At 36.0% G+C, this 23,000-nt stretch overlaps 1 protein-coding gene across 3 annotated transcripts in view; it reads left to right on the forward strand.

The window, feature by feature from the left end:
* The window catches only part of TTC29 (tetratricopeptide repeat domain 29), a 268,610-nt gene that overhangs the window by 39,196 nt on the left and 206,414 nt on the right, over positions 1-23,000 (forward strand). For all 3 annotated transcript variants that reach the window (XM_006143456.2, XM_006143455.1, XM_006143457.2), the window contains exon 5: positions 20,239-20,462. In XM_006143456.2, the coding sequence (XP_006143518.1) occupies positions 20,239-20,462 (224 nt within the window). The remainder of the gene's footprint in view (positions 1-20,238; positions 20,463-23,000) is intronic.

Consider the following 23,000-nt stretch of genomic DNA (forward strand, 5'->3'; position numbering starts at 1 on the left):
GTCATCATAATGGCTAATGTTTGTTGAGCACTTACTATTTTTCAGGTAGTTTTAAATGTCTCATATGTATTAATTCACTTACTCCTAAAATAAATCTTTGTTGGTTTAATTTACAGTTGAGAATTGAAGCACAGAGATTTTCTTTTTAATTGACAGAGTGTGCATACTCTCCAGAGACAGAGAAAGAGAGGAAGGAATAAAGGACTCCCCAATGGGACACCAACATTCCTTCTCCTCCTGCATCCTGTAGGGATTTTGGACATGCATACACATGTGCCCATGAGTTTTTCAAGCCACCAGGACTAGGACACAGACTGCTGTTGGCCATGTGGGATCTGGCTCCCTTAACCACTTGGCCAAAGAACCAGCCCACAGCATACAGAGATATTAAGTAACTTGCCCAAGGTCACACAGAAAATAAGTAGAAGAGTTGAATTTGAATCTAGAATATCTGGCTCTAGAGCCCATCCTTGAACCTTTATACCATTGTGCCTCTGAAGTCTTCATTAAACTTATTCTGTCTCATCTCTCATTTTCACTGCATTGGCATTCTCTTAACCTAGAGTGCTTTTCCTCCTTATTATTTTTTCTTTTTTCCTTTAATTAAGATAAGAGTGTGTGCACAAATAAATGAGAGAGAGAAAAACAGAGAGTGAGAGAGCAAAAACACACTCTCCTATCAGACCTGGTCTTGCTGCAATCCTTTTTTCCTCCAGTTCTTCATCCCTTCAGGGTCTTAGGCATTCTGCATGCCTAGTGTGTTTCTTTCAGGACCAGGATTCAAACGTCAGGTGGCCATGTGGGATTTGGCTTCTTCTGCACAGAGCTTAACTTCTAACTATGGGGCCAGTCCTCCGCTTAGTAGTTCATGGCTAATACTCACTCATTCTTAAATGACTCAACTGTATTAGGTGACCTCGTTACTATTCCATAACACCCAGCACTCCTCCCATCATGGCCCTGTTAGCCCTACACTGTCATTGCTGATTTAATCGTGTCCTCTACTAGACTTAAGCTGGAAGGGAGCTTGGGCCATGGCTACTTTGGTCATATGTGCATCCTTGGTACTCAAACAGTGCTTGGCTCACAGGATTCAGTGGATTGAAGAATGAGTGGCTGCCATCTTTTACCCCTTCATAGCCTTGCACATGTGGTCTGCTTGGAATAACCTTTTCTTTTCATCATGTTTTTTGTAGTTGACAAACTTTTACTTATCTTCTAGCCTTGGCTTAGCTGTTTCTTATTCTAGGAGGCTTCCTGTGATCTGTCTTCATTCACAGGTTAGAGTTCATAGCTCCTGTTCGAATTCTCACAATGGCCATTGGCAATCACGTATGCATGCTTTACGTCTACCCTTCTTTATTATTGCTTAAGAAAGATTAGACTATAACCCATTAGCAAGTGTGATTGGGACACATCATTTATCTAGGGATTATGTCCAGTATTTAAAAAATAAAAATAGAGTGTAGTAAAATGGAATAGAAAAGAGCACATTAAATAGAGTAAGACTAACAATAGGAAGGCTGTCCAGTGTCAGAAAACAGAATGTAGATTTTAGTAATAAAACCTTTCTTCCTTGACTCAAAGTCCTGCTTTGCACTCACTGACAAAATTACTGGTTGATGTTCGGTAAGCTACTTAACCTTTTTTTAACTCAGTTTCCACACTTGAAAAAATAGGAACAATGATAGTAGGACTAGTTTCACAAGAGTGATTGAAGGTTAATCAACTTAATCTCTATAAGGAGATTATAACATGTTCTGTGTTAGTGCTTGTAGTATTTTGTTTCCTATATTTACATATGTTATATATACATGCACATGCTCTGAATTACACTGTGAATTTTTTATTGTGATTTGCTATAAAGAATGAGCTCTGTTCTAGACTGAGTTTTGAAAGCAGAGATTTCATTTTAATCTTCTTAAAGACTGCTCTGATTTATATGTATATGAAAGAACCCTTTTTATTTATTTTTCTTGTAGAATAGATTGAAGAAACTTAAAGTTATCACTTTGTGTTACACAATTATCCAGCTTATAAGTAGAAAATGAAAAGCAAATAAAGGAGAAGCATGTAAATATGTAACTAGTGTTACTATAATTCCCATAAGAGAACGTTAAGTTTCACTCTGAATTTCTGTGCAGCCTAGGCCAAGAAAGTGCCGTTGTAGACTGTCGACTTCTTTCTCTGGTGAAAGGATATACATCAGTTTTTCAAGAGAGACGAGCTTCTTCCCGATACTAAATCACAAAAGAGAGTTATCACATGACTTTATACAAGAAACAGAGAGAACAATTTGATAGAACTTTGCATGCCTAATGAACAATAAAAGGTTATTGAGATAGCTTGTCATAAAAACTATAGCTTTTGATTAAGTTTTGTTTCAAACATGATAGTAACAGCTAAAATATACTAAATGATTACTGTGTACCAGTCTCTGTTTTAAGCAATGCTCACAACAATCCTGTGAACAGTAACCCTTATTCTTCCCAAGGCCAAGGAAGTCTATTGTTACCAAGAAGCAGAAGTAATGAAGTAGAAAAATGGTCACAGAGAAAAAGGAATTAATAAGTTAGAAAGCAAATGGGTGGTATAAATTAGAGTTTTCTAGACTCCTCTGGATTTCCAGCGCTACCTTGATCCAGAATCCTCCCCCAGGTTCACCTCTATAACAAACCAGTTGTTTAATAATCTAGATTTAAATTTCCATGAAATCCCCTTACTTAAGCTTAATTGAAACAATATTTTATTCTTAAACCAAAGTAGCCAGATAAATGCATTGTTGAACAAGGAAATTGTTATCTTAAGGATTAATTTGGCTTAAGAATTTTTTTTCCACTTCAAGACCAAAACAGTTGGCTAAGCCCTTTTGCTTCTTATATTTGAAAATGACCACATGGAATTACAAAGTATAATACATTTATACTATCATGAGAAAGGAGGAGGAAAAAAAACTATAGAGCTCAAGATTTCCAAAAATATGATTTCAGAAAGCAGTTAAAATATTATCAGGCATAAAAAGTGGCATTTCATAATGATAAATGGAGTTGATTCATTAAAGACATATTTCTAAATGTTTGTGCTCCTAATGATAGGACTTTATAATACAGAACACCAAAGCTGATAGAATGGAGAAATAGACAAGCCTAAAATTGTAGTTGGATATTACAACACTGTTCCTTCAAGAACTAATAGAAAAATCAGTAAGAATTTGGAAGCTTTGAACACCACCATCAATGACCTTAAACAATTGATATTTACAGAATATTCCACCAAGCAACAACAGAATGCACATTATTTTTAAGTTTACATGGGACATTTACAAACACAGGTGATATTCTAAACTAGAAAGCAAAATTTAATATGTTTAAAGAATTTAAATCCTTAAAATTATGTTTTCATATAAAAATATAATTAAATTAGGAATAATAGTAGAAAGATTTTCAGAAATTCCCCCAAAATTGAGAAGTCAGACAGCACACTTCTAAATAACTCATAGATCAAAGAAGAAATCACAATACACATTAAAAAATAATTAAACTGAGGGGTCCAGCAGGTGGCATGGTGGTTAAGGTGCTGGACACTCCCATATGGCTGACCATGGTTCAAGTCCTGGACCTGGTAGCTTGCTTTCTCACTTTCCCTCTCTCTCTCTCTCTGTCTGTCTCTTTCTCTCTGATCAAATTAAAATAAATGAATGAATAAATAAAATAAATAAAGTTAAATAATTCTTTAAAAAAAGAAAATAATTAAACTGAAGGAAAAGAAAATAAGGCATATCAAAACTTCTGGGGTACAGCTAAAACAATGCTTAAAGTTAAATATGTTAGAAAAATACAAATGTTGGGGCCAGGAGGTAGTGTGGTAGTTAAAGGTGATGGATTCTCATATGGCCAACCATGGTTGAGTCTCGGACCTTGCAGCTTGCTTTCTTGCTTTCCCTTTCTCTCTCTGGTCAAAATAAATAAATACATACATACATAAAAAAGAACAAATGGAATTAAATGAATAATTCTTTAAAAAATGTCTAACTAAAATCAAGGCCCTAAGTTTCCATTTCAAAAAATTGAAAAATAAAGCAAGTTAAGTTCAGATTAGTAGGGAGAGAGTAAAATGAGAGTAGAAAAAGGAAAAATAATAGAGAATATCAATGAAACTAAAAACTAGTCATGTAAAAATTGATCAATCTTTAGTCAGACTGATCAGGTTAAAATGGAAGACAAAATTTACACTTTCAGAAATGAACAGGGGTGCATATCACTAGAGATTACACAAAAATTAAAATTCTATCTGGGCATAAACTTTATGTTGATAAATTTAACAAATTAACAGAATTTGCAAATAGAGCTCAATTGTCCCCCAAACTTCCCTATATTGAAATGTCACCTTTTTAAAATGCCAAGTTCTCATGTATGTACATAGATCCATACACATATACAATTCATTTATTTCCCTTTTCTTATATCAAAGCCACAGTGTTTTTTGCTAATATATTGAATAGTTAAAATATATTTTCCTGTCTGGCAGTTTCTCTCTTTTTTCTGAATGATCAGGTTTTTCTTGTATTTTAACTGTTTTGAAAGAATTTTAGAATTTGTTTTCTCAGAAAAATATTATTGAGTTTTTACTGGGGATTTTGTTGAATTTGAATGTGATTTTAGGAAACTTATCATCATTAAAATATCAAGTTCACTTTAACAAGAACCTTCAGTTTCAAAGTATGAAGATAATGACAGCAGCATCCTTTCACCTCCCTGACATTAGCAGAAACAATTCTAGTGTACTGCAGAACATAAAACCTTTTGGTATATGTCTTTAGCAGATATACATTATCAAGATTTTCATTTTGCTCCTAGTTTTCTGATCTTGAATGAGTTTTTAACTATATTAAATAGTTTTCTAGCATTTACTGAGCTTATCATAAAGTTGCTAGATTTTCTAATTTTAAACTGTTTTTTTGTTTGTTTGTTTGTTTTGCAATTCTGAGATAAATCCTATTTAACTCATTATGGTATTAATTTGCTGTAAGTCCCCCTGATAGACACACTGCACCATTTTATTTTTTAGATTCCAGAGGGCAGTTGTGCTGGTCAGAGAGAAAGAGAGAGAGAGAGAAAGAAAGAGGGAGAAAGCACTCCCTCCAATGGGGTATGGTCACACTGTAATCCCTTCTCCATTTCTTCATCCTGTTGAGATTTTAGGCACAGTTTTTCAAGCTGTGTTTTTCAAGCTGCTGGACCAGACCTTTAACCTTTAACCACTGTCAGTCATGTGGGACCCAGCTCCCTTAACCATGAGGATATGGGGCTGGCCCATATAATTCTTTTTTTTTTTTTTTTCACTTTCTGTCTTTTTCAGTGTGTGTGTGTGTGTGTGTGTGTGTGTGTATTTTGCATCTAAATCATAACACTCTTGAGCTGTGATTTTCCTTTTCTCGTGCTACACTGTGGAATTTTGTAAAATAAATAATATTTCATTTTTTCCAGTGCTATAGAACATTTTAGATGAGATATAACTTGAAAATATAGTAGAACTCCTGGTAAAACCAAACAGTTTTGGTCCTTTGGTAGGAGGGAAGTTTGTTGAAACAAGAGTAGGTCTTCTGTTGTAATTGATCTTCTAAGTGTTCTCCAGCCAATATTTATCATTGGTAATATTTTAGTGATTTCCCTTTTATGTAGATTTTTATATTTATTGAAATGAAATTTAACATAACATTGACTAATGATGTTTAAGTCCCTTCTGTTTCTATTGAAATACTGTCTGTATCTTGGAGATAGCGTATAGATAATGATTGCCAATGACATAGGCTCTAGGGTAGAGACTGCCTATATTGATTTTCAAGTTCCATCACTCACAAGATGTGTGATCTTGCCCTGTTAAACTCTTTTTTTCTCTTTCTAAGATTTTTTGCTACAGGGTGCTTGTGCTCACCAGAGAAACAGAGAGATAGAAATCACCCACAGGGAGATGGCCACACTGCAGTCCCTTCTCCTCCATTCTCCTCTCAGGATTTTGGGCACGTACACACACGTGCCTAGTGTGAATTTTAAGCCTCCGGGTCTGGGACTCGAACTGCAATCAACTATATGAAATTTCAGCCAACATAACCTTTACACCATCTGCTGGTCCCTTGTTAAACTCTTTGTACCACGGTTTCTTCATCTATAAAATGGAGATGATAATAGTGCATGTAAGGTTTACATAAGATAATTATTGAGAACAATACCTGGTATATCATTTAACATTCAATAAAAGTTAGATGTTACTGTAATTATCATTAGAACCTGCATTATTGTTTTTATTCCTGGTACTATTTTTGGTGACATCTATTTTCGTCTTCCTTGATTATGCTTACAAAGATTTGTTTATCTTCCCCAAAATTATTATTGAAATGTATTTTCTTTTGTGAAAAAAAAAAGGAGGACACCCTCTACAAAGTTTCTATAATGTCTCATCTTCTCAAAATATCCTCATTTCCAGCCGTCCAGCTAGCCAGAATGATGGACATTCATGTGTGTGCCTGGCATATTTCAGGTTGACCCAGGATGTGAACTTTTGGTCTTCTTTGTGGCTCTGGTACTGTAAAGCCTCACCTTACTGCCTGCACCACCATTAGGCCGCTTTGTCTTTATATATAACCTGGTTTTTGTTTGTTTGTTTGTTTTATAGATCAGTTTTTTTATTTCTTACTAATTTATTAACTTTATGAGCTACCCCTAATATTTCCTACCCTGTCTTATATTTGAGTTACTTTGTTGTGTATTTTGTAAGGATTTCCCCCAGCATCTTGGGTTGAAAACTTGCTCCTTTGCTCATATCAATTTTTCCTGTTCTTTAACAAATGCCCTTAAATCTGCAGACTTCCTTTTGAATGCCGTGATGACTTCTTCCTCTAGGATTTGATACTTAGGTTTTTGTTTTTTCTTTCTATTTTAAATATATGAAAATTTCCATAGTGATGTTTCCTTTAGACAATGAGAACATTAAAAATATATGTATTGATTTGCAGGTGCATAGTTGTTTGGTGTTTGTTTTTTGAGGGGGTAGAGGAATGTAGTATCGGGAAGTGACTCTTGTGCTCAGTGAATATATCCTGTATAATATCGATTTATGAAGTATCCAGTGTGGTCAGTATATGGTAATTTTTGTAATATTCTTTCTATTTTTTGAGAAATAAATGTGTATTTTCTATTTATTTGGTAGACCATTATTGAAAAATCTTCCCAAATCGAATAGCTTAAGCCTGTTACTTCAATCAAGCTAGGCAATTCTTATTCCAATATTTTCTCCTCTGTTAGTATCTGAATAAAATTCACTAAAACTAATTTCTCCTTACTATTTTGTTAATTTTACATATTTTGAAGCTATATTATTGAGTACATTGTTTCCTACCTGCTATATTGCTCTGTTTCTGAATCACTGATATTCTTATGCTCGGTACATTGTTTCCTACCTGCTTTATTTCTCAGTAAATTAATCTGTTTCTGAATCACTGATATTCTTATGCTCTTTTCATTTTCTTCTGCCTGAATTCTGTTTTGCCTAATATTAATGATGCCATACAAGCTTTCTTTTCATTGGCATTCACACTTTTATATGTGAAACAAACAAAGGAAATAAAATGTTCTTTGCCTATGATATATCTATTTTATATTGTTCTTTTTTTTTTTAGTTTGAAATTCAAGGCTTTTATCTTCTCACAAATACTTCTTTTGTTCTTATGATATTCTTATTGATGTACATTATTTGATCTTACAACCCTAAGCTCTTATTTACAGCTAGCAGTTTTCTAAATATTTAAGATAGCTGCAATAAAATTATTCTGATATATTTTTACAAATGTCATCTGACTAAAGCATCAAAATGATCAATTTACTTTTTATTTTTATTATGTTCTGAAAGTTGATTATTGTGTACATATCATCTGTGAGCAATCCTGGCTTCGCTGTTTGGAAGTGCAGTAGACTTTCTAATGATAATTAAAGAGCATACATGAAACATTTCTTCACGTGGCTTACAGTTTGTAAGTATCTTTTCAGTATTGCAGTATGACAGAAAATATATTCTAATTTATCTTTTGAAATGGGAAATATTAAAATATTTTTATTGGAAAGATGAACTATCCCTATACTAGAAACCTAAAATCCCGAAGAAATGAGGTAAATTAGTACACTTACATAGTTGAAACTTGACATTTTTCCTTAGTTAAATTATTACAGATTTCTTCTCAAGAAATATAAAATGATAGAGCTAGAATGAGCCTTAAAAATCATTTGGTTGAAATTTTTAAAAAAATGTATTAAATAATACAAAGTCTAGGGGTAGGGGGCAAAAAGGATAGTTAACAGAGCCCAACAAATAATTTGTAAAAAAGAAATACCTATTTTTTGTAAATAGATATGTTTTCTCCTGAAAAGATATCTTTACCTCACTAGAAGAAATGTAATAATAAGAGAAATGTAAAGGCAGTTTTGTTGTTTACCTTAGACTATCATCCATTACATTTCTGAAAAGAGCATGAGTAATGTTTTGTTTTCATTTTTAATTTATATGATTTTTCTCTTTGTATTTTAAACATGTTATATTTCTCTTAAATACTTGTTCTGCTTTTAGTCCAATGTATACTATTTTTCTTGTCATCATTTTAATACTTTTTAAATAGTATAAGGAAATATATGTTTGAAGGGAGCAATATTAGAATATGCATGACAAAGCTATAGATGTAAAGAATTGATTGGTTTACTTTTCCCAAAGAAACCTCCTCATGCAGTTGTTTAATGTGAAGGGATTTTTCTTGAAAAGGTTAAAAAAGTTCTAATCAACTTTTGTACATTATGTAGAACTTCATTTTCTAAACTCTGCAAAAGAAAGTTTCATATTTAATGGGAAATCATGAATTATTCCATTTATTATCTACTTCCTCCTTTCAAAGACATGATCTGGATAAAAGGCGGGGTGAATAATTTCAAAAAAATACAATACATTTTTAATGGGAAGGTGCAAACTACAGATTCTCATGACTATTAGCAAGTGTAGAGGAAACAGAATTTTACTTGCAAAACTCGTCAAACTCTTGCAAAGATAAAATGTATGACATACTTTAGTGAAAAAGAACTCAGCAAGCCAAAGTTTTCTTTCTAATACAACTTGTTGTTTTTACTAAGTTTGTTCTTTTTATTTTCCAGCTTTCCATTTTTATTGAAAGTTGGATATTTCACTCGATTTGTATGGAAAGTTGATAGTTCTTTTATTTATAAAGATGTATAGGAAACTGAAAGAAAAAATTTAAATATTATTTAAGGAAAATTACTTAAGTAATAGAATTTCAAATAAAATGGAGGACATCACAAGAATTATGTTTGAAGAAACAATGGATATTATTGGGTTGTTGGAAAAGTCATGATGAATTTTTTAATAGAAAAACACATTATGACTTTCCCAACAAGCTAATATGCTATATAGAGTTTTTTGTTCACAAGAACTGTAAATACTGATTCATACAAAATTATCATTGAGCAAGGGTGATCATGTTTACAAATGTGTGTCTATAGTTTGTAGTCATGTGATATGAAGCTTATATTTTTGTTTTTCTTTTTTTCATATGTCATTACTGTAGGACCAGAATATAACACAATTATATTACTTATTCAGATTCCTTTTTATCATTATAACTCAATTTAAAAAACAAAAAAAAAAAACAGAATTATTCTTAGGTTTTGTGTTTCAGCCTGGTTTAATTGGTTTTCCTATAGTTGAAGTTATAGTGTACTTCGAAAGAAAAGAACTTGAATCATATGATAGCTTTCGTTAGCCATAGGGGTTTGGACTCAAGTGTTGTAATTCTGGCTTTAAAATATTTTCCCTAAAAAATTCCTCTTTAAGAATCACATTCATTTCACATTTGAACATGTCTAATCTTTGGCTTAAAACATTATTTCATATGAAAAGTTTGATTTCTCAAAGAGGTTTGCATAGTATTAAGACCATTTATTAAAATTGCATGTATAATTAGTTTCATCTAAGGCATTTTCTTCTCATTTTTTTTTCACCAAACTTCTAAAGAAAACCTTTTAAAATTTGTTTAAGGTTGAGATTTTTTAACAAAGAAAATAAATGATGCTAAAATGCTGCATAACAGCTAATATGGAAATATTTTGGTAAAATTTTATAGTGATGATGAATAGTTTATTCATTTTCAATCAGCAATAATCACTGTACTTCAAATATTTGTTTGATGGGAATTCACTTGAGGAAATAATTTTTAACAGGGTATGCATGTCAAAAAAATGCCTTTGTTTTATTAAGGGAATTACTTAAAGCTATTTGGGGACTGCAGTCCTGTTCCATCTACTAAATGATCATGGCTTTTCTCTGATATCTGGTACTAATCACCAGTGAAAATACTGTTTGCCTTATAAACATTCATTGATCTTACAAAAAATTACTGTCTTCAATGCTAACATCAGTTACCGACTGCAAGATGGCTAAATCAGTGAAGTAATTTTTGTTCTATTCCACAAATATATTACATCTGTCCTAAAATAAAATCACCCATATTAAAATTAATTCTTATTGTGGCATTGGAAAAATTCTTTCTTGATCACATTTTCAAGTATTTTATTATTTGTTGAAGAATTATGTTTGCCATAATCTATTCCAAAATATTGTACTATAGGGTAAACTTTATTTCTTTATTATTATTATTAGTGTTTTAAAAAAGAATTAAAGATTGAATTTAGGTTAGTTTTTTCCAAGTGGTATTTTTTGATTTGTAAATGTTCTTTAAAATATTGAGAGTCTGACTGTATTTCCTAACTTCTATTATTAAGAGATGAAAATTTGTTTTCTGAAAATATAAAGCAAAACTTCTATTTGTATTAATAAGTTTGCTGTAAATATTTGGATTAGTACATTTACAACCGTTTAGGAAATCGTAAAATTACATTCCATAATTTCTTGGAGTGGGACACATATTATCTACTTATTTTCTTTTCTTTTAAAGAATTACTTCGTTTATTTTATTTTAATTTGGCCAGAGAGAGACAGAGAGAAGAGAGACAGAGAGAGAGAGAGAGAGAAAGTGAGAAAGCAAGCTGCCAGGTCCGGGACTCAGACAACGGTCGGCCATGTGAAAGGCCAGCACCTTTAACCCCCATACCACCTGCCAGCTCCTATTCATTTATTTTCAAATTATCAAATTAGTCCAGCTATCTAAATTGAATTTAAATCTGAACTGAAACAAGATTCTTACTATCTTAAGAATTATCTGAACTGAAACAAGATTCTTACTATATTAAGAATTATATTCTGATTTTTGGTAACATTTTAATATTGACTAGTTTTTTAGTTTACACAATTAAGTCATTTCATGTTTATTTAAATTGTAATTTTAATGAAATATTTTTAAAAGTATAAACTTATACATGCATATTAAAGTGTTTCTTTGGAATGAGATTGAAATGTTAGGTATTTCGATCTTATAAGAGAGTTTTATATAAAATTATATGATTGTATAAAATATATAATGGTGTAATACATTTCACATTAGTTTCTTATTTTCTCTTTTGTTACATTCTCATTATTCTTTAAGGAAGTCCTGAAGTGTTTAGAAGAAATGTATGGCAATGTTCATTTTAGTGACTAATTCTAACCATAATACATAATGATGATAGAAGATAGAGTGTTTAGATTCAAGTAAATCAATTCTACTTTTTCAAATCTTGATGTGTAATTGTTAAGGGAAGTCACACAGGAAATAAGCAGTGATCTTCAGGATTTTTATGACTGGTGTGTGAACTCAGGTACCAAATGAATTTGTTTTAAACTATCATAATTTAAAAGTGTTTTTATAGGCACTTTATTTGTATCAATAAAAATACCCCGTTATAAAAATGCATACGTTTACCTCTAAAACATCTAATTTTTCTGAAAATGAAAATTGTTGGAAAACTGTTCATCTGTGATATGTCACCTGCCCTATTTACATTCCTAACTGTTAATTATTTGTTAACTGATCTCATAGACAGCTACATGTTTTTCTGTTACCAGATGGATGGGGTAGAATACCATGCATAACTTTACATTTATCTTCTTTGAGTGTCGCCTTATTTGCATATCAATTACAATAATGTCTGTATTAAGATGGAAAATGAAAGTTATCAAATTTACATTATGCGACTGCAGTTTGCTAAATTTCCAGTAGATGCCCCCAGAGACCAGTCAACTCATTGAAAATCTTTTAAATTTATAAAGGAGACTTTTTGATACTGAAAGTTTTTTCTCGATATATTTTGATATACATGAAAAATAAATGACAAGGCCTAAAAATCCTAACTCTCCCATGTTTATTGCAAAAGTCTGTGGATTAGTGATGGTCATGCAATTATTAATTGCTGTTAATCAGTACTATGACAAATAATTGTTAAAACCTAAAACTTGAAAAAAGTCTTTTAATTTTCATTGTAATTCTATGTTTTTAAAACCATTCCAAATACTCCATTTTACACACATATGTATTACAATACATCTATTATAATATACACTTATATATAATATTATATATATATTTAGCTTCTCTACATATTTACATGGTCGGGGAAATGTTATGGCATTATTTTCACTTTAAAAAAAATGGTCGTTTTATGGTCGTTTTCACAGAAAAACTACAAACACTTGAGTTAGTCTGTATATATCAAGAAATGACTTTTTAAAATTTATACTATATGTAATATGTACCTACACAGAAAAGCAGGGGTAAGAACTGTGATTCACTTTCTTCCATGGAAATTATATTAACTGAAGCTGTTTAAGCATTAATTTAAGTCAATGTAATTATCCCGTAGGTGATTCAAATAACATTTATCCCTACAATATGAATATAAGACTGCTATAACTGACACATAGATAACCCACTAGTGACTTATAAATATTAACGTAATGGAATAAAAGTATTATCTTGACTTTTGATTAGATATTACATATCTTTCCAGTTTATCTTTGTCAGATTAAATAAAAATTTTATGATCTTGTTTTAAAGTATGGTTTTTCCATTGAAGTGCTTCTTAAATATTTTACTGAATGAGAAGCTTTACCTTGATACCATAATTTCAGCTCATCCTAAAAAAATACGTTAAATATATTAATCATATATTTGCACAGGCTTATGGACATATAGATATTTATATTAATTATTAGATATATTAGTTTAGGTGCAAAGGGAATAAAATAAGTTGTCATATCTATTCATTCCATCTGTTCATTTTTTTCCATGTTTGTAGAAGTGTGTGGTTTTTATCCTTTCTAAATGTTTCTCAGTATTTTCCCTGTTAGACTCTACACCCTTGAGTGGGAATCACATCTATCAATTTGCTTTTTATAAGGGCTACCGGCCATTCCTCCCTTTAAGGATGGGGTTGTTCCGGGGGAGTCACAGAATGATACTGATCTCTTTCTTTAATCCAACAGAAATGTGGTTTAGCATGGATAAAAATAACAGCGTTCAAATTGGAGTGTTACACTGTAATTGTCAAATTCCTAAATAATCAGTGCAAATTGTGAGGAGAAGGAGACAGAAAAGCAGCAATATTTAACCTTATAGAAGTAATATAGGGAGGTAGAGAGAATTTGGAATTTGCAGTCAGCAAGAGCTGGGTGTGAATTCTGACTCTGCTACTTACTAACCTAACCTGTATCATAGGTTTTGGGCAGTTTTCAACCTCACTGAAGACTTTTTTATCTGGATAAATAGAAGTAGTATTTTATAGAGTTATCATGTGAGTTAGAAATGTCTACACAGCGCCTGACACATATGGGTGCTCTGGAAATAGAAGCTATCTGAAATAGTTAAGGCAGAACTTAAGCACCGTCTGCTGTTGGTAGCTCCGTGGTTATTTAACAGGAAGCTCTCCATTTCCCACTATCTCCGCACATTCAACTGCTAGAGAGTTCTATCAGATTGTTCAGTTTCGCTTTCTGTCAGTTTCAAGATTTTTTTTAATCTCAGAAGTTTCTAGTGAAATTTTTATATAAATTCAAAATAGCCAATTCTCCATTGAATTATGCCTTTGAATGGTATTCAAAACCCATATGAAATACATGACTTCTTAACTCCATTCTTTAAACTCTTCTCCAAATGGCAATTCCTTCTCTCAGCACAGCCTCAGGAATCTGCAGTGACAATGCTCTTTAGAATACAGATGGATGAAGACCAACACAGCCAAGAGTGTCACAAGTTTTGTTGCTCTGAATGGCATACACACACACACACACACACACACACATACACACATTCCCCTCTCCTATCAGAACTCTCTTCAAATTCCATAATATTAAGTCTCTCCATAAAACTTACCAACCTGCTCAATTTTCACCCAATGTAGTGGCACCAGTTCAAGGAGATTTTTCTGCTTCTAATGCTTAAAAACACTGTCTTTTCATTGAGACTAGTGTTCCTAAATGTTTTAATGTGTAAACAAAACCAAAAGACTAAAAACTTTATGTCAAAATGAAGTAATCAAAATAATGAATTTGAGTTCTGTTTATCTTTCTGTTTGTGCTTTAAAAAAATTCCTTTTTGTACAAAAGTGAGCTTTGGCTGTCCTTCTGTGTTATATGATATAAAATCTGAGAAATCCAAATGTAATGATGGAAATTGGCATACATTTTTATTTTCAGATAGCCAATTTATTCTAGTAAATGAAGATTTTTCTGGCTAAAATAAGTAAATTGCCTTAACTGTAACCATGAAGGTTTAAATAGGAACCTATTCGATAAATAGCTGTAAATGCCTTTTCTCTTAATTATGAATAATGAGGCTTACTAAAACATTGGAATACATGTGTATATGTATGCACATATGTGTGTACATACAAATATGTGTATGAAATAGAGGTGACATCACCATAGTTACATACACCTATTTAAATATGTTTCTATGTGGAATATTTTCATAAAGAACTGTCATTTTAAGATACTGATTAGAAGTTTAAAAATTGATATTAGTTTTATCATTGTAAATAATTGCAAATAATTTTAGTTCAGCATCTTCTAAATCAGTAGGTGTTCTCCGGTCCCAGGAAGCAGAAACTGATTCTGACTAAATTACGTGGAAACAATTTTACTAGAAGGATATAAGATAACTAGTGGAATTTAGGGAAGAACCTTGCTGAGAAGAAAAGGACAAGACACAGGATCCTTGAATGGATCAAAGTAGACACAACTACTTGAGAATCTTTTAAGACACCAATGCCAGATTAATTAAGCTCCAGGAGCCCCTTATACCCTTGCATTGCTTATTTCAAGGTCCAAAATATTAGAGGACAAATCAGTTGACCTAACTTGGACCAATAACCACTGCTGGCTAGGGAGTTTTTGAAGATACGCACAATGGGGACTGGTTATTTCCAGAAGTGTTGTGGAGTGCTGCCTTAAAATGTGGAAGTGGAATTAGGTATAGGGTGGACCAGAACCTGCAAAAGCACCTGCGTTGGCCTGACTCGGGGGGTGCAGCTGTTAAGGGCTGCTCACGGGAAACCAGATCCCACGTGGTGATCCCCGTTTGAACCCATGGCCTGGTTGGCCTGAAACAAGTCATGCACAGCTGAGTGTCCAAGATCTGACGGGCTCAAGGATGGAGGAGGGGAAGGGGATCGTGGCTTGACCAGACCTGTAGAAGGTGCTTTCCTCTCTCTCTATCTCGCTATGTTCTATCATGAATAAAGAGGAAAAAGTAAAAAGCAAACAAACAAAAAAACACACCTCATCCTCTAAGTAAGGAAAATAATGCCCAGAGAACAATTTTCTGCATTTCTGTCCCAGCTGGGGTTAGAATTGTGACGGACTCTGAATTGCCCTACCTTGTGCTTATTTTTATTGTTTAAAGCCAATGTTGTAACTTTTATTTATTTATGATTTTATTTTTGTCCAGAACACTTCTGTCACTCATAGGAATACATGCCGACAACCAATGCACAGACATACAGAGATGGGATTGCTTGTTCAAAGCCAGTCTGGATGTCTGGCCCCTTGTCCTCTGGAGCTTCCGAGGCCACCACTTCAATGTCCCATCAGGCTCTTCAAATCTTGAATTATCTGCACTCAAACTCATTATCTCCCCAAACCTGGTCATCCTTTCATGTTCCCCTCTTTAGCAAATTAGCATTACCTGGTACCCAGTCCCCAAACCTGGCTGTCATCCTAGCTTTACCTTTCCCGCAGCCTCCACCACCCATTCAGTCACCAGGGAGTAATCAAAACTTTCATTTCCTAAATGTGTTTGAATCCACCTATGTCTTTTCATCCCCCACTTATACCCTGGTTCCAACCCCAATTGCCACTTTGAATGTGTTTAAATCCACCTACGTCTTTTCATCCCCCACGTATACCCTGGTTCCAACCCCAATTGCCACTTTTTCCCAAGACCACCAAAATCTCCCATCCGTTCTCCCACCTCCAGATTTCCTCTCCTCCTATCCCTTCTCTTGGACCAGGTGTGAATTTCAGAGTCACAGGCTCAAGGATGCTAAATCGAAAGTCTTTATTTTTTTATAACTTAATTTTAATTCCTGGCCCTGAGCCTTGATCCTCCCTAGTGTAAAAATCCAATCTTGTCGCTCTCAGGTGAAGTCAGTCCAATTCGGCAGTTTTTCAGGTTATTTAAGATTCTGAAACCTCTTCCCCTCACCCTATTTTCTTATATAGAAACAGCAGCGCACTGCTGGGGGCTAGAGGGGCTGAGAGCTACTAAATTTAGCAAATTAAAATATAGGACATACAGTTGAATTGGGGTTTTAAAAACAAGAAACTTTTTTGTCCCATGCAATATTTGGGGTATATTGGCACTATTGGGTCATCAGAAAAGTCATGATGCATTTTTTTTTAGTACAAGCATGTCCCATGCAATATTTGGGGTATATTGGTACTATTGGGTCATCAGAAAAGTCATGATGCATTTTAGCATAGAAAAACATAGAAAAATACACCGCGACTTTTCTGATGACCCAATGAAAAATCGTTCAGTGTTTATCTGATATTCAACTTCAACTGGGCATTCTGTATTTTATTTGGCAACCCTGGTGTGTGGGGGAAGGAGAGGGAGTACTAAGGGATGGGGTTGTGGGTTGTGACAGTATTTACTTTCAGACCTTGATCTAAGGTGTCGTCATTGTCACTGCATTTGCCTATCCAGTATCTGTTCTCCCCCTCTTTGTTAGCCTAAAACTCCAGTTTTGATTCAGGCATCAGTGTGCCTGAGAGTGGGCAGAATAACAGTTATCCAGACTCCTTGCAGCCAGGGAGCTGGGGACGGATGCTACAGTTCTGGCCAACAGGACCAGAGTGGAGATCCAGTAGCGGTAGTGGCAGGGATGCTTTTGTGTTTCCAAAAATTGGGAAAGAAACAATGGATGCCACCCCACTTTCCCCAGTCGTCTTTTGAAGGTGGACATGCTACCTGGAGCTGCAGCAGCCTTGTAGAGACCAGCAGGGGACAGGCAAGAGGAAAAGGTCAAGATAATCCCAAAGATATGGGCCTTCCCAGGCCACTGAACCAAGGCCCTCAGCTGCCTCACTTTAGGCAGAAAACAGAAGCCTCCATTTGTGAAGGGACTGGAGGCAAGTTTTCTCTTCCTTGTAACTGACTGCATTGGTAGCCTAGGGGATCCCAGACAGGGAGGCACCCATCCTCGAAGATCTTGATCTATTCTTATTCCACCAGCTCTGCAGACAATCTGGCTTGACCACTTCGGGTGCTCTCCAGGGCTGCTCAGAGCCGTAACTGTGTCTTCCTTCAGTCCCCAGTGGGCAGTCCATGAACAACAGCCTTTTAGCACAGATGGGACCAGCTGACATCATAACAAACATGTCAGTCCTCCTCTTTCAGTAACTTGTGTGTCCCACACGGAGCCCACTGGAATAACACAGTACTCTTTTTATACCATTCTGGGGCTGGAGGATTGCTGGGCCAGCTCGGTCCTCTTTGCCTGGAAACCCTATGCAGTAACTTCTGTCTTTCCATTCCTTCAGGTAGTAGGGTTTGATCATCCTTCCTTCAAGACTCTCAGTGGGAAAGCATGAGTGTTTTCTACTCTTAGGTCCCCCTGGATTTCAATAGCTGTTGACTCTAGTGTCCTCTTGGATCCCCTCCAGGGTTTGATTGGTGGGGGAGTGGGGAGGGAGGAACAAGCTCTTCCTAGCATCCTGTGGAGCCTTCTCCAGATTCTTGTTCTCCAGATTCTCTCTCGACTGGAGAGCTGGCACAGGCAAAAACCACTACTCCTTTTCTCTTCCCCATTTCACCTATTTCTTGGTCTCGTACTAAAGGGTGACTTGATCTTAGGAGCATGGTTTCTTTTTTCTCTTTGTGAGCTATTTCTCTAACAATTTGGCTGCCTGTGGGAGAGGGTTGCAGTGCAGCTGGGACACCCCTTCCAGATACTAAAATGTACCCTCCCCTTTAGAAACTGGTTGGACTTCAACTGGCTGGTGGAGTGGCCTTGGTGAAGCTCTTGCTGTAATAAGGAAAGCCCTGCCCTGAGGGAGGAGGACACTAGAGCTCCAAACCAAGCAAGCAAAGAAAAAAAGTGATCTCACCCTGTCAGTCCCTGACATACTCTTCCCAGTGGCTCTTGGGTCCAGACTTCTCGCCTTTGCTTCATTGAGATGTTTTCGTGATCTGGGCCCTGCCTTTCTTGTAAACTTTGTATCTCACACTCTCCTTCCCACTCTTGGTTTTGTTCTATGCCTAATCTAATCCACTGAATAAGAGATCCTTGCCAGATGGAGCCTGGACATTATTTATTTATTTATTTATTTATTTTTTAACTTTATGGATGAATCTCTTGCATAGCCAAGAACTGAGAAGCAGTAGAGTGGGTTTTACACTGCTGGGAGGAGGATTTCATTTGGTGCCTAGAAGAATCCTGTGGAATAGGTAGGGTATATATGTGCGGTCTTCAACAAGTTCATGGAAAAGTGTATTGGGGAGAAACTAGGCATGAATTTCAGAAAATGTTGCACCAAAATAAATGTGTACCTTATTCTATTTTCCCATAAACTCATTCAAGTCCACTCATATTAACATACACATCTTGCAGATTAGAAGAAATGAAGTCCAGGGAGGTTTAGGTAAAACTGGGCCCTGCTTCAGGTATTCTGACTAGTTCTGGGCTGTTTCCACTCCACATTCAAATTATTTTTTTCTTCTCAGAGGGTGTGCATGATCACCAGAGAGAAAGAGATCCCATCTCTGCCCCCACCTCACACCTCCCTCAATGAGAAATGGTCACACCACAATAATTTTTCCTCCATTTTTCATCCTCTCATGCTATGGGGTACACATGCATGTGTGCTATGCTATGAATGCTTTTTAAGCCACCAGGGATGGGATATGAATAAGGGTTGACCATGAAAATAGTTTTTAAAATGTTATTTAGTGGGGCCAGCCAGTGGTGTGGTGGTTAAGACACTGGATCTCACATGGCTGACTAGGGTTCAAGTCCTAGATGGCCAGCCAGTGGTGTGGTGGTTAAGACACTGGATTTCACATGGCTGACTATGGTTCAAGTCCTGGACCCGGTGGTTTGAAAATCATGCTGGGTACATGTGTGCCCAAACTCCTGAGAGGAAAAGAGCACCACCATCCTACCTGGAATTTCTCACTTTCCCTCTCTGTCTCTCTCTGAGAAAGTGCATGTTCTTTATAGCAAAAACCTTTAAAAATGTACTTAGTAAGAGATTTCAATAAATATTTTCCTTATGAAATGAAAGAATGAATTAGGAATTTCCATAGCATAGAATGAAACTACCCAATGTCTAGAGTGCATTGTTTTGATATTAAATGGCAAGTTAGAGTTTTGCTTGGCTTAATGGAATTTTTGTGTTTTTTGAGGAATAGGAAGTGTAGTAAGAGGCTGGTCTACTGGTATTCTTGAATCTTGTCAGTCAACTAGCTTATTTGTCCTTATCAAAGAGAGCCCTGCTCTGGAACTGACATATTTATAATGTAATTTCATTAAAATTACTGTATTGAGATAGCTCCTGGCATCTTTCATTAAACTGAAGTTGTTCAATTATAAGTGTTTGAGGCAAAGATCTTTTGATAGTTCTCAGTGTGCTTTCAATGGGAGAAAGAAAAAAAAAAAGACAGTGAGATTCACCCTTTAATTATAAGAGAATGAAAACCCTGCACAGAGTGCAAAGATTAAGTCAAGCGTTGAGCGTCCTGCTTCTCGTCCGCAGTTACAGGAACACGTACTCGAAGAACATCTGCGTGGACATGCTGCAAGATGGGTATCACAAGTCCTTCACTGAGCTCTTCGCTCTGATGGAGCAGTGGGATTCCCTGCGGGAGGCTGCGAAACGCAGGTCCATCTTCTGGCTGCAGAAGCCCCTGGAGGAGCAGCCAGATAAACTGGATCACTTCTACCACTACCTGACCAGGGCCGAGGCCGCTGAGAGGAAGGGTGAGTGGAGGGATCATAGGGATCCTGCACCAGGAACCCAGCTGGTCAGCGCCTGAGGGAACAGTCCAGATGCTTTTGTGTATGAATGTGAAATGTTAGGACATTATAGCCCAGCCCACCCTAGTCAAAGAGGGTGTTTATGGAATAAGTGATGGGGAGCGCTGAATCACGAGGCTGCCCAGACACAGGCCTGTCCTGGTGATGTCATTCTAAGTCAGGGAAGATCATGAAAAACCCTCACAATATTGCCAGAACTTTCCTCTGGATTAAAATCTTTCATATCTTGGGCCAGCTGGTGTCATGGAAGTTAAAGCATCTGGAGTCCACATGTCCAGCCGCGCAGTTCAGGTCCCAGACTCATCATCCTGAGATACAGGCTAGACGCGTATGCATGTGTGCCTAAAATCTCAAGAAGAGAATGGAAGAGAAGGGATTGTGGAGTGGCCATCCCCCACAAAGTAGGGGTTCTTTCTCACTTTTCTCCCCTTTCCTTCTCCCCTCTCTTCTCTCTGGTAGAGTGCACATTCCCTGAAGCAAATTATTAACAAAAAAAAATCATATCTTCCATTAGACCCTTTACATAGTTTATATATCTATATGTAGATACAGATTCTGAATGCTGCCTTTCATGGAGGAGATGCTTTCAAAGAATACTACTGCTTGGAAATTACACCAGATTTTTAGCATTTATATAATGAGCTTTAAAGATTTTGTCAAGAAATCCTACTGATTTGAATCAGAGATTTTATATCTGAATAGTAGAAAGGCATGAAAACCTTGCCCTTCATAATTGTGAATAAAAATGTTAATTTTACATTTTCCAAGACATTATTTCTAACAAATTCCATTTTCTTTTATTCTAAAGATTTCCAGGAAGTTAATAGCTATTTCAAATAATAAGGAAAATATTTTAATCTCTCTTGTACCAAGTTGTTGGAAAACTCATGATGCATTTTGACATAGAAAAAATATGCCATGACTTTTCCAACAACAATAATTATATTGATATTATTGTCATAAGTAATTCTTTATTACATATTTGGAATTGGCCTTCTTTTTGTTTTTTGGAGAGGTTTTGCTATAGGGTGTGAGCTCGCCAGAAAGACAGAGACAGAATGCAAGAATCACCCCCCACGAGGATGACCATGCCACAATTGCTTCTCCTTCATTCTCCTCTTGGGATCCTGGGCATGCACACATACGTGCCCAGCGTGAGTTTAAGCCACTGGGTCTGGGACTCAAACTGTGGTCGACTACATGGGAGTCCAGTGACATAGCCATTACACCAACTATTGGTTCCAGAATTGGCCATTTTAATTTGTCATCTATGGTCAAAGAGAAAAAGGGAATCTTAGAATGGCATATAAAATTATTAGTCTAATTTTTTTCCAACTTTTTGGATGAAAATATTGCTGGACTCAAAAAGGAAAACATGCTCCAACATGACAATATTTCACTTCAAGCCTTTCTGTGGGAAAATAGAGTGTGAAGAAAGTTTGTGTTACCCAGCCCCACCACAGAGATCGACGGGGACCTAGAAACAGTAGTTGAGGGTCAGCAGCTGTCTTTTGGCCTCCATGGTGGAGTCCGTGCATACTTCCCATTGGGTTGCAACCTGCCTTAAGGATATGGGAGATACAAAGGCTGAACAACAGAACAAGTGGGCCAGGGTATGTGTGTGTGGTGGAGGGTGGAATAGGAAGTGATTATGTGCATTATTTAAAATATTTGGCTTTAGAACTGCCTTAAAAATAGGGGGTGTTGGGAACCAGCAGTTAGCGTAATGGCTATATCGCTGGACTCCCACGTAGTCGACCGCGGTTCGTGTCCCGGACCCGGTGACTTAAAACTCACGCCGGGCGCGTGTGCGTGCGTGCCCAAGATCCCGAGAGGAGAATGGAGGAGAAGGGATTGCGGCGTGACCATTCCCCCTGGGGGGTGATTTCTCGCTTTCTGTCTCTATGTCTCTCTCTGTCTGTCTGGCGAGCGCACGCGCCCTACAGTGAAAATCTCTCCAAAAAAAAAAAGGGGGTGTTTTTGGAGTAGAGCAGGATGATTCCAGAATGCAGTGATTAAGTACTGTGCATTGGGAGCCAGATCCCACATATCCAACCATAGTTTGAATCCTGTCCTCAGTAGCTTGAAAAACACTCAGGTGTGTGTCCATTCATGCCCTAAATCCTGATGGATGGAGAAATGTACAAGAAAGGATTGTAGCATGACTCTGGTCCTTTGGAGTGTGATTTCTCTCTGTCTGTCTCTCTCTTTCTCTCTCTGATGACCACGCAAAGATATTGGCAATTAAAAAGTTCACACTGCCACACAAAGATATTGGCAATTAAAAAGTTCACACTGGAGCCCACAGATGGTGTAATGGTTACATTGCTGTACTCCCATGCAGTTAATTGTGGTTCAAGTCCTGGACTCGGAGGCTTCAAATTTATGCCGGGCTTGTGTGTATGTGTGCCAAAATTTCCGAGAGGAGAGTAGAGGAGAAGGGACTGTGGTGTGGTCATCGCCCCTGGAGGGGGAGGTCTC

This window comes from Tupaia chinensis, unplaced genomic scaffold (assembly GCF_000334495.1).
Source record: "Tupaia chinensis unplaced genomic scaffold, TupChi_1.0 Scaffold000098_3, whole genome shotgun sequence".
Lineage (NCBI taxonomy): Eukaryota > Metazoa > Chordata > Mammalia > Scandentia > Tupaiidae > Tupaia > Tupaia belangeri.